At 44.4% G+C, this 17,129-nt stretch overlaps 2 protein-coding genes across 3 annotated transcripts in view; one reads left to right on the top strand and one right to left on the bottom strand.

Moving 5' to 3' along the window:
• LOC137284627 (speract receptor-like) overlaps positions 1-8,891 on the top strand; it is a 147,131-nt gene extending 138,240 nt beyond the window's left edge. For both annotated transcript variants that reach the window (XM_067816518.1, XM_067816519.1), the window contains 2 exons: positions 165-256; positions 6,512-8,891. In XM_067816518.1, coding sequence (XP_067672619.1) covers positions 165-256; positions 6,512-6,988 — 569 coding nt within the window. In that variant the 3' untranslated portion in view covers positions 6,989-8,891. The remainder of the gene's footprint in view (positions 1-164; positions 257-6,511) is intronic.
• A 6,691-nt stretch (positions 8,892-15,582) lies between these two features.
• LOC137283262 (uro-adherence factor A-like) lies at positions 15,583-16,872 on the bottom strand. The gene has a single exon (XM_067814691.1). The coding sequence runs from the start codon at positions 16,870-16,872 to the stop codon at positions 15,583-15,585; it is 1,290 nt and encodes a 429-aa protein (XP_067670792.1).
• Positions 16,873-17,129: the final 257 nt, after the last annotated feature.

Here is a 17,129-nt window from a genome sequence, read left to right on the forward strand (position 1 = left end):
CCTCCTTCCTCTCTTGCAACCCGTCTCCTCCTTACTCTAGTGATGGCTGGTTGAGCGAAACTTTAGATCGGGGCATGTGCTTGTCTAACCGCGTGATAGCTCACAGATATCGCATTTACATACTGGAAATGATGCCCTGGCCCTATGTTTACTTTATGTTCCAGCACTAAAGATCCACTGCTCACGGCAGTGCGCTGAGCTGCTGCACAAAATAGGTGGCTATATCATCGAGGACAGAGGCTTTATCACGCTGAAGGTGACTACTTTACATCAAGTCATTATTTGATTCAAGAACTACCAAGCTGACATAATATTTATCCTCCAGTTCCAGAGCAGTAAAACGACTCAGCAGCGGAATAATTCCTGCGCCTTGTCAAGGATGTATAACGTTCTCGTCAACCCCCCAACACACCGCGTTATTCAGGTGACATTTCTGTGGCTCTGCCGTCACTGGTTGTATTTTTTTTTATTTTGGGTTTTTTTCTTCGATTTTTCCATGGAATGCCTGTAGATACACTTCAGCTGGTTAACTTACGGCTCGTGTAACTAGTTCAAGATATGCCACGAACAGATATTTTCAATGTTTCATTTAAGAAAATTGTATTTAAATGTTCCCGACGTGGATAATCTAAACATTGGACGACATCTTACTATCCTTAAGTCTCTCTGTCATAGAGGATGATCTGCCCACAATGAATACTTCTTTGCACTGTTTACGTTGATTTCTGGGGAAGTTTGTCTCCCACTGAAATACCTACATATATCCACTTCCTATCGTCAGAAATCTCAGGCAGACTACAGGGATGGTCAAAGACTAGTCAGACCAATACTGTTTGTTCACCGTGAGCTTCATGGACGTAAAACCTTACGGCATCGAGTATTTGAACTTTGTACCATCACTGGCACGGATGTACTATGCGTACCTCGCCGGTAGTATCTCCGTCTACACCATCAGTCGAAGTGGTGACCTACATGACAAGGAAGTTGTGATGTTGCTGGTACATTGCATGACTTACATGGCAAGGAAGCTGTGATGTTGCTGGCACATAGCATGTCTTACATGACCAGGAAGTTGTGATGTTGCTGGCACATGCTGGGACATTCCATGACCGACATGACAAGGAAACTGTGATGCTTGCTGGCACACAGCATAACTTACATGCCAAGGAAATTATGATGTGTCTGGGGCATAACATAACTTACATGACATAGAAGCTGTGCTGCTGGTGATACACAGCATGACTTACATGGCAGGGAAGTTGTGATGTTGGTGGCACATTCCACGACCTACATGACAAGGAGGTTGTGATGTTGCTGACACATTCCATGACCTACATGACAAGGAAGTTGTGATGTTACTGACACATTCCACGACCTACATGACAAGGAAGTTGTGATGTTACTGGCACATTCCATGACCTACATGACAAGGAAGTTGTGATGTTACTGACACATTCCACGACCTACATGACATGGAAGTTGTGATGTTACTGGCACATTCCATGACCTACATGACAAGGAAGTTGTGATGTTACTGACACATTCCATGACCTACATGACAAGGAAGTTGTGATGTTACTGACACATTCCATGACCTACATGACAAGGAAGTTGTGATGTTACTGGCACATTCCACGACCTACATGACAAGGAAGTTGTGATGTTACTGGCACATTCCACGACCTACATGACAAGGAAGTTGTGATGTTACTGACACATTCCATGACCTACATGACAAGGAAGTTGTGATGTTACTGGCACATTCCACGACCTACATGACAAGGAAGTTGTGATGTTACTGACACATTCCACGACCTACATGACAAGGAAGTTGTGATGTTACTGACACATTCCACGACCTACATGACAAGGAAGTTGTGATGTTACTGGCACATTCCACGACCTACATGACAAGGAAGTTGTGATGTTACTGACACATTCCATGACCTACATGACAAGGAAGTTGTGATGTTACTGACACATTCCACGACCTACATGACAAGGAAGTTGTGATGTTACTGGCACATTCCACGACCTACATGACAAGGAAGTTGTGATGTTACTGGCACATTCCACGACCTACATGACAAGGAAGTTGTGATGTTACTGACACATTCCATGACCTACATGACAAGGAAGTTGTGATGTTACTGACACATTCCACGACCTACATGACAAGGAAGTTGTGATGTTACTGGCACATTCCACGACCTACATGACAAGGAAGTTGTGATGTTACTGGCACATTCCATGACCTACATGACAAGGAAGTTGTGATGTTACTGACACATTCCACGACCTACATGACAAGGAAGTTGTGATGTTACTGGCACATTCCACGACCTACATGACAAGGAAGTTGTGATGTTACTGGCACATTCCACGACCTACATGACAAGGAAGTTGTGATGTTACTGACACATTCCACGACCTACATGACAAGGAAGTTGTGATGTTACTGGCACATTCCACGACCTACATGACAAGGAAGTTGTGATGTTACTGGCACATTCCACGACCTACATGACAAGGAAGTTGTGATGTTACTGGCACATTCCATGACCTACATGACAAGGAAGTTGTGATGTTACTGGCACATTCCATGACCTACATGACATGGAAGTTGTGATGTTACTGGCACATTCCACGACCTACATGACAAGGAAGTTGTGATGTTACTGGCACATTCCACGACCTACATGACAAGGAAGTTGTGATGTTACTGGCACATTCCACGACCTACATGACAAGGAAGTTGTGATGTTACTGGCACATTCCATGACCTACATGACAAGGAAGTTGTGATGTTACTGGCACATTCCATGACCTACATGACATGGAAGTTGTGATGTTACTGGCACATTCCACGACCTACATGACAAGGAAGTTGTGATGTTACTGGCACATTCCATGACCTACATGACAAGGAAGTTGTGATGTTACTGGCACATTCCATGACCTACATGACAAGGAAGTTGTGATGTTACTGACACATTCCACGACCTACATGACAAGGAAGTTGTGATGTTGCTGACACATTCCATGACCTACATGACAAGGAAGTTGTGATGTTACTGGCACATTCCACGACCTACATGACAAGGAAGTTGTGATGTTACTGGCACATTCCATGACCTACATGACAAGGAAGTTGTGATGTTACTGACACATTCCATGACCTACATGACAAGGAAGTTGTGATGTTACTGACACATTCCATGACCTACATGACAAGGAAGTTGTGATGTTACTGACACATTCCATGACCTACATGACAAGGAAGTTGTGATGTTACTGACACATTCCATGACCTACATGACAAGGAAGTTGTGATGTTACTGGCACATTCCATGACCTACATGACAAGGAAGTTGTGATGTTACTGACACATTCCACGACCTACATGACAAGGAAGTTGTGATGTTGCTGACACATTCCATGACCTACATGACAAGGAAGTTGTGATGTTACTGACACATTCCACGACCTACATGAGAAGGAAGTTGTGATGTTACTGACACATTCCACGACCTACATGACAAGGAAGTTGTGATGTTACTGGCACATTCCATGACCTACATGACAAGGAAGTTGTGATGTTACTGACACATTCCATGACCTACATGACAAGGAAGTTGTGATGTTACTGACACATTCCATGACCTACATGACAAGGAAGTTGTGATGTTACTGGCACATTCCATGACCTACATGACAAGGAAGTTGTGATGTTACTGACACATTCCATGACCTACATGACAAGGAAGTTGTGATGTTACTGACACATTCCATGACCTACATGACAAGGAAGTTGTGATGTTACTGGCACATTCCACGACCTACATGACAAGGAAGTTGTGATGTGTCTGGGGCATAGCCTAACTTACATGACAAGGAAGTTGTGATGTTACTGACACATTCCATGACCTACATGACAAGGAAGTTGTGATGTTACTGACACATTCCATGACCTACATGACAAGGAAGTTGTGATGTTACTGGCACATTCCACGACCTACATGACAAGGAAGTTGTGATGTGTCTGGGGCATAGCCTAACTTACATGACAAGGAAGTTGTGATGTTACTGGCACATTCCACGACCTACATGACATGGAAGTTGTGATGTGTCTGGGGCATAGCCTAACTTACATGACAAGGAAGTTGTGATGTTACTGGCACATTCCACGACCTACATGACATGGAAGTTGTGATGTGTCTGGGGCATAGCCTAACTTACATGACAAGGAAGTTGTGATGTTACTGGCACATTCCACGACCTACATGACATGGAAGTTGTGATGTGTCTGGGGCATAGCCTAACTTACATGACAAGGAAGTTGTGATGTTACTGGCACATTCCACGACCTACATGACAAATAATTTGTGATGTTGCTGGTCCATTCCATAACATGACAAGGAACTGTGATCAGGAACTGTCCTGTAATGGATGGTACTATCATCCAGGTCACCTACAATCTTGGATGAAACCCACTAGGCACCTCACGGCAGAGATCACGTTACAATCCTAAGGCCAGATATACGATCTCTGCAACAAAGCCCCATCACGATCATCAAGATTAAATGCTAAATAGATTGATATAGGCTTAGCGTAATTGAATCACAATGCCAGGTGACAGATGCGGCGTTTTCCATCAATGATTCAAACATAACAACTTGTGTATTGCGGTGAAGGAATCGGCCGTACAGGATTGCCTCCCTCTGGCGTGTCAGGAACATGTTGTCTTAGTTGGAAACCTGGGTTCTCCTGTTCACGTTACTGAACTTGCCAAAGCCACAAAACCAATCCGACTACTCCTGCCACAAACGTCAAAGTGAAAGTGATGAAACCCTTCTCATTGTCGTAACAACTTCTTGCTAAAAGCACAGTCCAGTTACAATTCTGACTTTATAAATATGTGTTCGTGAGTTTACGTTCAAGAGAAAGTAACTATACCGCGCCATAGTTACAGCATTGAACTGCCGCATTCCATGTCTTCTGTTCTTGCCATTGGGCAAGGTCATTTCCTTTGATCAAATTACAAGGTGGTATTCGTAATATGTTCCAGTGTTTGAATATTTAACAAAATGCACAGTTGTAATATTCAAACAAGCTGACGTAGGAGGAAAATATTACAAGAGTCATCAGAAGATGACATATCCCCCCGGCCACTACATGTTTGAAAGGACAAATGATCTGACAGTTACTCATTGTTTTTTTTTAGGTTAAGTTTGAATTGTTTCCATCTAATTGATGAAAATTATAAATGCCATATATCTGTAATCAGCAAAGTCACAATGTCAAGATCTGTCTCATATATCTGCCAAGATTTGTTGAAAGATATGAAATGGTTTTCGAGTTGAACTCTGGGAACGAAGCCCATCCCTCCATTTTCAGACTAAGTCCGAAACGTTTCCATTTAAACCAAGAAAATGATGCATCACAAAAACCTTTAAAAATCTAAAGGCACCACTTTGGGGTCTGCCACACATATCTGCCAAGTTTTACCAACAGATATTAAGATTTTTTTGGGTTCTGCTCCGGAAACGAAACACACCTTTCACTTTTGAGACTATGTCTGAAACATTTCCATGGAAACCGTGAAAATGATAAATCACGAAAACCTGTAAATACCAAAAAGGCACCACTATAGGTTCAGATGGATATATCTACCAAGTATTGCAGAAAAATATTGAACGGCTTTTGAGTTCTGCTCCGGAAACGAAACACACCTTTCACTTTTGAGACTATGTCCGAAACGTTTCCATGGAAACCGGGAAAATAGTGAATCACAAAAACCTGTACATAGCAAAAGGCACCACTTTAGGTTCTGACTGATATATCTACCACGTTTTGCTGAAAAATATTGAATGGTTTTGAGTTTTGCTCCGGAAACGAAGTCCACCCCACCATAGACTAACACCAAACAGTTCCAAGGAAAAACAAAACAAATATAATGCCAAAAATCTGTAACCAGCAAAAGGCACAACCATAGACTGAGATTACTGTATCTATCAAGTTTGGTCTAAAAATATTAAACGGTTTCTGAGTTCTGCTCCGGAAACAAAGTGATTACGGATGGGCGGACGGACGGTGGACGGACTGACGGACAGACAGACGAGGAGTCGACGTCGACTATACCCCCCCAACCCCACCCCCCCCCCCCCCACCCCACCCCACCCCCATCCCCGCATTACATGCCGGGGGATAAAAATGAAAGGCAGATAGCTATATGTCGAATCTGTTTAAAGGTCGTTTATGTGCTTCCACAAACCTTAAGTGATGTCAATCAAAAGTGCCGTTACTGTCATGACATAGCAGCTGGTCATATGACTCTTTCTGTAATATGTACTGCAGGCATATTGGCCAGGCATCACTGATGACTATGTATATCCACTATGAGTTCATGATACTTGTTCCTGGTGGAAAGCTTTCAGACAGTGAAGTGGTTTGGGGTTGTATGTAATGAACACCTACTTACTCGCCCAGTTGTCCATGGTGATTGTTTCAGGGCAAGGGCGAGATGAGGACGTTCTGGTTGACGGGGGAGGATGAAGAGAAGCGCATAAACCGGTTCAAGCAGCTTGTCCCGCAGGACACGACACCACTGTCATCAGCTGGGTCGTACCGGCGTCTAGTGGGTGTGCACTACAAGGAGCCCAACAGTCCTTTCCGGGAACAGGGCTCCCCGGGAGCACCAGAAAAGGCAACACTGCCAAATGGCACCACTGTAAATAATCAGGTTCCATCCTTTCTCCACCCACATGGATTGTTCTCAGGGCCCAGCAGTGCAGAGTTGCTGCGCAGATCGTCGTCCCGGCGACGGAGGCTCAAGTTTACCGTGGGCTCCGAAGATGAGGAAATGAAAGAAAATCCCATGGAGTACCAAAAGTCAAATGCAACAGTTGAAACAACACCTCTCATACTGAGAAAAACTGAAACTGGTGAGGAAAATATGTTGTTTTCTAGATGCACAAGTAGACTGTAGCAGCAATCTGAAGTGAAGAAAATACTGTGTTGGTGTATATCTTGATACTGAGGGCCTACTATTTTAATGTATTTCTGGAACTGGGGGGGTGGGGAGGGGGGGGGGGGACTGTGTAGGCGTATTTCTGGAAATGTGGGTGGACTGTGCTGGTGTATTCCTTGGATCTGCGGGTGAACGACGTTGGCATATTCCTGTAAAATGTGGATCGACTGTGCTGGTGTTTTCCTGGGATCTGTGGGTGAACCGCGTTGGCATATTCCTGGAAAATGTGGGTTAACTGTGCTGGCGTATTCCTTAAGGCTGTGGGTGAGATTCTTTGGCGTATTCTTTGAAAATATGGGTGAACTGCGCTGGCATATTCCTGGAAAATGTGGGGGAACTGCGTTGACGTATTCCTTTAAAATGTGGGTGAGCTGCGTTGGCGTATTCCTGGAAATTAAGGGTAAACTGTGATGGCATTCTGTAACCTGTTACGTATGGAGCTGTGATGGCGTACTCCGGGAAAGTGTGTTGAAGTTTGTTAATGTATTCCTCGAAACTGGAGCAAGTCTGTTGGAGTGCTCTTGGAAAGCGTCATTGACAAACGTCGGTATCTTGTTGTGGTGTGTGCCGTATGTTAAAAGTCAACACAGTGTGGAACTTCAGATCTTGCATGTGGTCCCTGTGGTACCTGGTATTTGTCGAGTCAGTTAATAACCCATCAGATGGAAGCCATTAGTGGGTGCGTCAATGACAGGAATATGGAGATAAGTCCTCAGGGATGAAGTCTGGGCTCATGACTCAGGCTCAGATATACATTTTTCATTTGTTGTGGATACATTCATCAGGAATGCAATGTTTAAAAACATCTTGACGAATGTGAGAGACGCGAGGAGCGTAAGTTGCACCAATAGCTCCTCAAAATACATACTACGGGCCTCATACGTAAGTGAAGCTGTGTTTCACCTGTGAATACCACAGCACAGGTGGCGGGATACCATGTCCGCCTGTGTGTGGATTACAACAGAGTGATGTGCAATGATATTTTTGGATGCGTGGACTACAACACAGAAAGTGAGACCTGCAACACAGGTGGTGGAAAGACATGTTTGCCAGTGTGGACAACAGCACAGACTGTGAGACCTGCAACACAGGTAGTAGAAAGACGTGTTTGGGTGTGTGGACTACAGCACGGCTGTGAGACCAGAAACACGGGTGGTGGAAAGACGTGTGTGCCTGTGTATAAACTGAAAACTGGTTGAATGCTTAAAGCATTTACAACAATCAACCTTACCAAAACCTTTTACGCCTCTAAGCAACAATGTGTTTTTCATTATGACTACGATGGTACTGCAAACTCTAGGGCGGGGTCCACATAACTTAGCATTACTGATACTGTACTCATATTATTAGATATCACTAGGACACTGTGCAGCAGGTCGCCATCACTAGGATTGTCTGCACACAGTTATCATATAAATGGTTGCCATCTCTATGACTGTGTAAGCAGGCCCCATGCAGATGGTTGCGGTCTCTAGGACTGTCTGCATACATTCACCATTCAGATGGTTGCGGTCTCTAGGACTGTCTGCATACATTCACCATTCAGATGGTTGCGGTCTCTAGGACTGTCTGCATACATTCACCATACAGATGGTTGCGGTCTCTAGGACTGTCTGCATACATTCACCATACAGATGGTTGCGGTCTCTAGGATTGTCTGCATACATTCACCATACAGATGGTTACTATCACTGACATTATATACATATGGTTATTATAATTAAACGTGTTCATATATAGACGGGAACAATATTATCTGTATCTTCGAACTGTACACTTGGATGCATTGTACCGATATATTTACATACTAATCTGTATATATGGCAGCAAACAAGGGCTGTATAAATATACACTGTAAATATGAAGCGTGTTGGCAGTGTTGCACTGTGTTTTAGTGATGTATTTCAACATTGTGTCTCGACGTGTCATCTGTGCCGTATATCACGTGGCTCCCAACACACAGCTGTCATAGACAAATTACTGTCTCCGTCTTCCGACTTTAATGAACAACAAGAAGAAGTTACTGACTTTTCAGGATTCAGGTTTTTCTCGAACCTCCGTCTCTGCCGGTGACTACTGCAGCTGTGGGGCTATCAGTTTCCCATCTCCTTCTATATGACCACAGGTCATTCGGCAACCAGGTGTCCTGGTAAGTTAGTTCTCAGGGCAATGTGACGTTTCCTCGACATTTAGTTTTCTATTTCTGATGAGAAAATATCTTTACGAACAGGTTTATATGGCTGGTGTACCTGATTATCAGCCACTCACATTACACTTAATGTCAATTACATTTGAGTCAAATGTCAGGGTCACATCGTGCATAGTCGCTGTGTCGTACAATCCCTCGGACATGACACAGATATACTTACCAGCAGAGGGCATCCTACAACGGAGGACACGACAAAGATATTAATACCCGTAGAGGACACACTACAACGGGCATTGGTACATGTCATGATCGGGTCGAAACGATTCACACTAAATCTTTGTAAATTCCACTCTTGAAGAATAATAGCGATCGAATGCTGATCCTCGCCAGGTATTGGTCGAGCCTAGTGAGAATCAGCATTCAAGTTATTTTAACACATGATTGCCCATGGTCAGCTCAACATATGTATTCTTGTAACACCTAGTCCCATGATTGTTCGTGGTCAGCTCAACATTTATATTCTTGTAACAGATAGTTCCGTGATTGTCCGTGGTCAGCTCTACATTCAGTTTCTTGTAACAGATAGTTCCGTGATTGTCCGTGGTCAGCTCTACATTCAGGTTCTTGTAACATATAGTTCTGTGATTGTTCGTGGTCAGCTCTACATTTATATTCTTGGAACACCTAGTCCCATGATTGTTCGTGGTCAGCTCAACATTTATATACTTGTAACACCTAGTCCCATGATTGTTCGTGGTCAGCTCAACATTTATATTCTTGTAACACATAGTTCCATGGTTGTTCGTGGTCAGCTCAACATTTATATTCTTGTAACACCTAGTCCCATGATTGTTCGTGGTCAGCTCAACATTTATATTCTTGTAACACATAGTTCCATGGTTGTTCGTGGTCAGCTCAACATTTATATTCTTGGAACACCTAGTCCCATGATTGTTCGTGGGTCAGCTCAACATTTATATACTTGTAACACCTAGTCCCATGATTGTTCGTGGTCAGCTCTACATTTATATACTTGTAACACCTAGTCCCATGATTGTTCGTGGTCAGCTCTACATTTATATACTTGTAACACATACTTCCATGGTTGTTCGTGGTCAGTTCAACATTTATATACTTGTAACACCTAGTCCCATGATTGTTCGTGGTCAGCTCTACATTTATATACTTGTAACACATAGTTCCATGGTTGTTCGTGGTCAGCTCTACATTTATATACTTGTAACACATAGTTCCATGGTTGTTCGTGGTCAGCTCTACATTTATATTCTTGTAACACCTAGTCCCATGATTGTTCGTGGTCAGCTCTACATTTATATACTTGTAACACATAGTTCCATGGTTGTTCGTGGTCAGCTCTACATTCAGGTTCTTGTAACATATAGTTCTGTGATTGTTCGTGGTCAGCTCTACATTCAGGTTCTTCTAACACATAATTCTGTGATTGTCCGTGGTCAACTCTGCATTCAGGTTCTTGTAACTCATATTTCTGTGATTGTCCGTGGTCAGCTCTACATTCAGGTTCTTCTAACACATAATTCTGTGATTGTCCGTGGTCAGCTCTACATCCAGGTGCTTGTAACACATAGTTCTGTGATTGTCCGTGGTCAGCTCTACATTCAGGTTCTTGTAGCTCATAGTTCTGTGATTGTCCGTGGTCAGCTCTACATTCAAGTTCTTGTAACTCATAGTTCTGTGATTGTCCGTGGTCAGCTCTACATTCAGGTTCTTGTAACTCATAGTTCTGTGATTGTCCGTGGTCAACTCTACAACGATGAAGCCTGCTATTACATTGTGATTTATGGCGGTCAAAGTTCAAAGTGATCTGTGGACTCGTAGTAAAACGCCATGATTTGATACATTGCAACTTTTGATTTATCGTACAGTGTTGATATATGGTTACAGTTGTACCATAAGAAGTTAGCATCATGGATACTTGTGTTCATACCGACAGTGCCTGGAGGTATAAAAGGAACTTGTGTTTTTGTACACATGCAACTCGTCAAAGGTATCTCAGCACCAGTTTTGTAGATAATCCTAAAAGCGATTGGAATGTTGATGTTGAAAAGCGAAACAAAAGCAATCAAACGTGTTTTGTAAATCTCAATAAAATGGTTATTGAGAGAAGAATTGGACAAATGAGAAATAGTAAAGACGGGAAGACAATTTGGTTCTTGTCTACTTGAACTTGGATACATAGAGACAGTGAACGCTCGCGTCTGTACAGGACTCAGATCCGCAAGACGTCTTTTCTTGTCATCAGACAACTGGGAATGTGTTGCCATCCGTCTTGCAATGCGTGGAACAGATCTTGGAGAATCTGTCCTACAGGGTGCCAGGCTACCTTATGTCCAAACAGGGTACATTTTCCATCGGATTAAGATCTTTACTTCGAGAAAGCCAACGCAGTTTCACGAGCGTTGTTCTGGAACCGGTCAGTTCCAGTTCGTGGCATCGGACATCGGCGTCCATTAGGAAAGAACGCGTGACTATTAAGAGAAAACCGATAACGTGGTATCCTGGTACCTGTTTCCGCCCCCAAGAACAATGGCTAAAATTAACAGCAGTAAAGACGCATGAACTTTATGTCATCTAACATAAACCTCTGCATACAGACCCCCATAGTTCGCGACAAAAAGCACCCTCATGACGAGGCACCTGAGACGGCTACCTTTGTACAAATACAAGTTTTAACACATTTGAAAACCTTTACACTGCATATGAGCTGCCACGTTGAAATTTGGCTGTGGCATACAAAACCAAACAACAATATCACACCCAGACATTCACGAACAGAATCAAAACCAGTTCAACTAACAGCAGACGGCTGAATGACGGACATGCCAGTTGCATGACTTTGGGAGGAGGCCCTCTTCTGTACTCAATGACGAAGATAACTTACTCTTTGTGGGCGATAGGGTGTGAGTGAGTATGGTTTTAAGCCACTTTTAGCAATATTCCACCAATATCACTGCAGGGGACACCAGAAATGGGCGACGGGGCGTTGATGGAAGAGATATAGATGATCTGTGTTTTGGTCATTTATTTTGGTTTGTTGTGTTTTATGCTTATAGTTATGCTAGATGTGCAGCTGATCTACTGGAGACTGGTTTCGGCATTATGGGCTAAATCAAACGAATAATCTCATCAACTGGTTTAGCCGGCACTGACAGCACTGACAATCAGCCTCTATGAACGGAGTAATGACGTGTAGGCTTTGTTGGTCTGTTTACAGATGCATGTGTCAGATCTGAACACGTCAAATGTGAGATTGTACCTTTATAGATACAAACAAATAATTTCGTAAAAACTGAATTGACAAAAAAAAAAAGAAATTTAGGAAAATCCAATTTAGTCAGTAATAGGTACGTTTCCTCCCCGAGAACTAGCCCAGAAACACCCTGGAGTTATCAAACCGGAGCTCTTCCTCACACAAAAACAAGCAAAGCCCTTTGGCAATCTAACAGCAATTACTTCCATAAAAAGGGGCAGATCTCTGAACTCACGAAGTGAACCATGAAAAACGATTACCTCCCCTGAAACCAGCAATTACTGCGTGGAGCTGCTTGTCAGTGTATTTCAGTGAGCCGATAGAGGGAGCCAGCGCCACTGTCATAAGGAGGAGGAAATGCAACGTTTAAATACAGTTTGGAACAGCGAAGGTGGGAACTGACATCTAAAGTAGAGAAGAGAAAATGAATAGTCATAAACGAACTGTGTGACGTGCCAATCTCCTAGCACTGAAGCCAATCTCAGTCTGCTGGATTTCTTTTAAAAAACAACATACTTGTCGCCATATTTTCTCGTACATGACATGAATGTCCTTACAGGTGTTACAGATTTTACAGGTGTGTGTTTACCTATGTGGTCGTATGATGTCTGGTCGTATGATAATGTAGAACACAGACGTGATTAATAAATATAACCGTCAGTGTATCTTGATGGGACGCTGGTTTGCTTGGTCCAGATTCGTCCATGCTGTATATTGGTTAGGGACTGCATGTGAACGTCTCTATATCATTATTAATCCATGAGATTACGTCACAAGACCGGACAGTTGGTAGTCATGTGTTCAGTGTCGTACACAGTCACACACGCAGCCTCTGAGTTTTACCCATGGCTCCCTCACTACCCCTAGTACAGGAAGAGAGCTACCTAGTCTTACTTCGGGTGACAACCTTCCTTACTGACAAGGACTTCGTGGAGATCGGGGTTAAGGTTGGTCTTCAGCAACCCAAACTTGTCCTAAAAGGCGACTAACGGAATCGGGTGGACACATTCGACGCATGTCCTCGCATCCCAACTGCGTGAATCAATGATCATTATGCTGACGGCTGGATTGTTTGGCCCAGACTCAATGTTTTACCGACCGACACCTATATCGCTAGAATATTGCCGAGTGCTGTGTTGAACAAGAAACAAACCGCACGACCGACACGGCGATATTGCAATACTCCGTTTCGCAACGTTATCCTTGCACTAAGGTGATCGTACTTCTCATACTTGTACATGAAGTAATTGCGCCACGATCACTTGGCTGAAGGAGCTCTTGGATAGTTTATCATAATACCTCTTTTTGATAATATGGGTCATCCGAGGATCGAACAGTTCTATCTGACCTCAATAAATGATGGCCTAACGTTTGAGACGAGGTCAATAGCCTTCATTAACACGCAGGCCTTACGTACGTCCGAGTGAAATCCCGGGATTCACTTTCATCATACTTGCCCGCGGACTCGTGTGAAACATGGAGCTAGCCACGGGCATGAGTCTCACAATAGCTTAAGGGTGTGATGCTCGGCATACCGGGGGGATCACATACGGAGATCCCCCTTAACTCGGCTCCTCATCAACTGTCCTGCTTGCAGTCTACAGTGACAGGAGCCCATCGCACCTTTATCTGACAATAATTGGACAAGTCCCACCATGCAACTGTGGTATCAGCCAAGTGTTTGTCAAGGTACCTTATTATAACCGAATTACTTTAGTTCTCACAGCTACAACAAAGCTGGAGGTATGAAAACATCCGATAATGGGGTCTGTTTCACGAGGTAATTCCATCTTGTATATCCGGGCTACTGAGGCCATGGGGTATTGATTTAGGGGATGCTGTAGAGGTGATATGACACGATCATTAACGTCTGCCATCGTCCTTCCCACCAAGCCCCACATCATGAGGTGATCAACGCGGACAATCACTACACAGTGATGTTAACAACCGGGCATACAAGTAGCTGTAGGCAGTGTTCACATCTGTACTTATAATAACCATTAGCTACTGTTCTCAATTCTACATACAATAAACACTGTCCAGTGTTTACAACTCTACATGAAATAACCACTGGCCAGTGTTCACATCTCTACATACAATAACTACTGGCCAATGTTCACATCTCTACATACAACAACCACTGGTCAGTGTTCACAACTATACATACAATAACCACTGGCCGGTGTTCACATCTCTACATACAATAACCAATGGCCAGTGTTCACATCTCTATATACAATAGTCACTGGCCAATAACAGAGGACAGTGTTCACATTTCTACATACGATAACAGAGAGCAGTGTTCACATATCTACATGCAGTAACAGAGAGCAGTGTTCACATTTCTACATACAGTAACAGAGAGCAGTATTCACATCTCTACATGCAGTAACAGAGATCAGTGTTCACATTTCTACATACAGTAACAGAGAGCAGTGTTCACATCTCTACATACAGTAACAGAAAGTAGTGTTCACATCTCTACATACAGTAACAGAGAGCAGTGTTCACATCTCTACATACAGTAACAGAGAGCAGTGTTCACATCTCTACATACAATAACAGAGAGCAGTGTTCACATCTCTACATGCAGTAACAGAGAGCAGTATTCACATCTCTACAGACATTAACTGAGAGCAGTGTTCTTATCTCCACATACAATAACAGAGAGCAGTGTTCACATCTGTACACATCAATGACCATGCACGGAGGGTTGTTAATCATCAATATTCCTGTCTGACTTCCAACTTCTGAGATTGCTTGATCTGATGATAATACGATCACTGGTTAAAAGTGGTTTTACAACGATGCAGTTACATGAGCAGTAATTAAACTCCACCTGAATCCAAGTTTAACTCTAATCTAGCAGTAATACCTTTTCTGTGGATTTCAAGTCACGTGCTGCGATGGTGACAAGCATGGGGACGTGGAAGTATAAACTCCATAATCGCAGTATATGCACTACGGTTTTCTGAACTGACATACAAGAGGCCTATCTTTTAGAAAGTACGCAGTGTGGCGTTATCGACTTTCATGATAAACGGATGATTTTTCTTTTGTTATACTAACTTGAACATTTAATGAGAATATTTACGAAAACAAAGGTTTTCACGGTTAGAAGCCGACTTGCGAGGAAGCAGGTGGCCACCGGTGACATCGTCGAGGACCGAGGAAGGCCGGTGTCCATGATGACCAAAAAATTATTCGTCTACTCTGGCCGCTCAGACCACTCAGACCGTTTAAGTCGCTGAGGCCGCTCAGACCACTCGGGCCGCGGAGATCGCTCAGACTGCTCAGGCCGCTAAGACTGCTCATGCCGCTGGGGCCGCTTAGACTCATCAGGCCAGTCAGACCGCTCAGGCCACTGAGACCGCTCAGACTGCTCAGACCACTCAGACTGCTCATGCCACAGAGACCACTCTGACCGTTTAGGCCGCTGGGGCCGCTCATACTGCTCAGGCCACTCATACTGCTCAGGCCACTCATACTGCTCAGGCCACACATACTGCTCAGGCCGCTCATACTGCTCAGGCCACACATACTGCTCAGGCCACTCATACTGCTCAGGCCACACATACTGCTCAGGCCGCTCATACTGCTCAGGCCACTCATACTGCTCAGGTCGCTCAGACTGCTCAGGTCGCTCAGACTGCTCAGGTCGCTCAGACTGCTCAGGCCACACATACTGCTCAGGCCGCTCAGACTGCTCAGGCCACACATACTGCTCAGGCCGCTCAGACTGCTCAGGCCACTCATACTGCTCAGGCCACACATACTGCTCAGGCCGCTCATACTGCTCAGGCCACTCATACTGCTCAGGTCGCTCAGACTGCTCAGGTCGCTCAGACTGCTCAGGCCACACATACTGCTCAGGCCGCTCAGACTGCTCAGGCCACACATACTGCTCAGGCCGTTCAGACTGCTCAGGCCACTCATACTGCTCAGGCCACACATACTGCTCAGGCCGCTCATACTGCTCAGGCCACTCATACTGCTCAGGTCGCTCAGACTGCTCAGGTCGCTCAGACTGCTCAGGCCACACATACTGCTCAGGCCGCTCATACTGCTCAGGCCACACATACTGCTCAGGTCGCTCAGACTGCTCAGGCCACACATACTGCTCAGGCCACACATACTGCTCAGGCCGCTCATACTGCTCAGGCCACTCATACTGCTCAGGTCGCTCAGACTGCTCAGGTCGCTCAGACTGCTCAGGTCGCTCAGACTGCTCAGGCCACACATACTGCTCAGGCCGCTCATACTGCTCAGGCCACTCATACTGCTCAGGTCGCTCAGACTGCTCAGGCCGCACATACTGCTCAGGCCGCTCATACTGCTCAGGTCGCTCAGACTGCTCAGGCCGCTCATACTGCTCAGGTCGCTCAGACTGCTCAGGCCACTCATACTGCTCAGGTCGCTCAGGTCACTCAGTACGTTTAGAACGCTGAGGCTGCTCAGACCACTCAGACCGTTCAGGCCACTGAGACTGCTCAGCCGTTCAGGACGCCTATGTCACTTAGGTCGCACAAATAAGAACATCTGGCGTAACGCAAGCTGAGGATATTGCCTAGGGTTCATTCGTGTGATGAAAATCAACATCGGCTCCACGTCACAGTCGGAATTTTTCGGGTATGAGACGGGGCATATTACCAGGATCCACA

Source organism: Haliotis asinina, chromosome 5 (genome assembly GCF_037392515.1).
Source record: "Haliotis asinina isolate JCU_RB_2024 chromosome 5, JCU_Hal_asi_v2, whole genome shotgun sequence".
Taxonomy (NCBI): Eukaryota; Metazoa; Mollusca; class Gastropoda; order Lepetellida; family Haliotidae; genus Haliotis; species Haliotis asinina.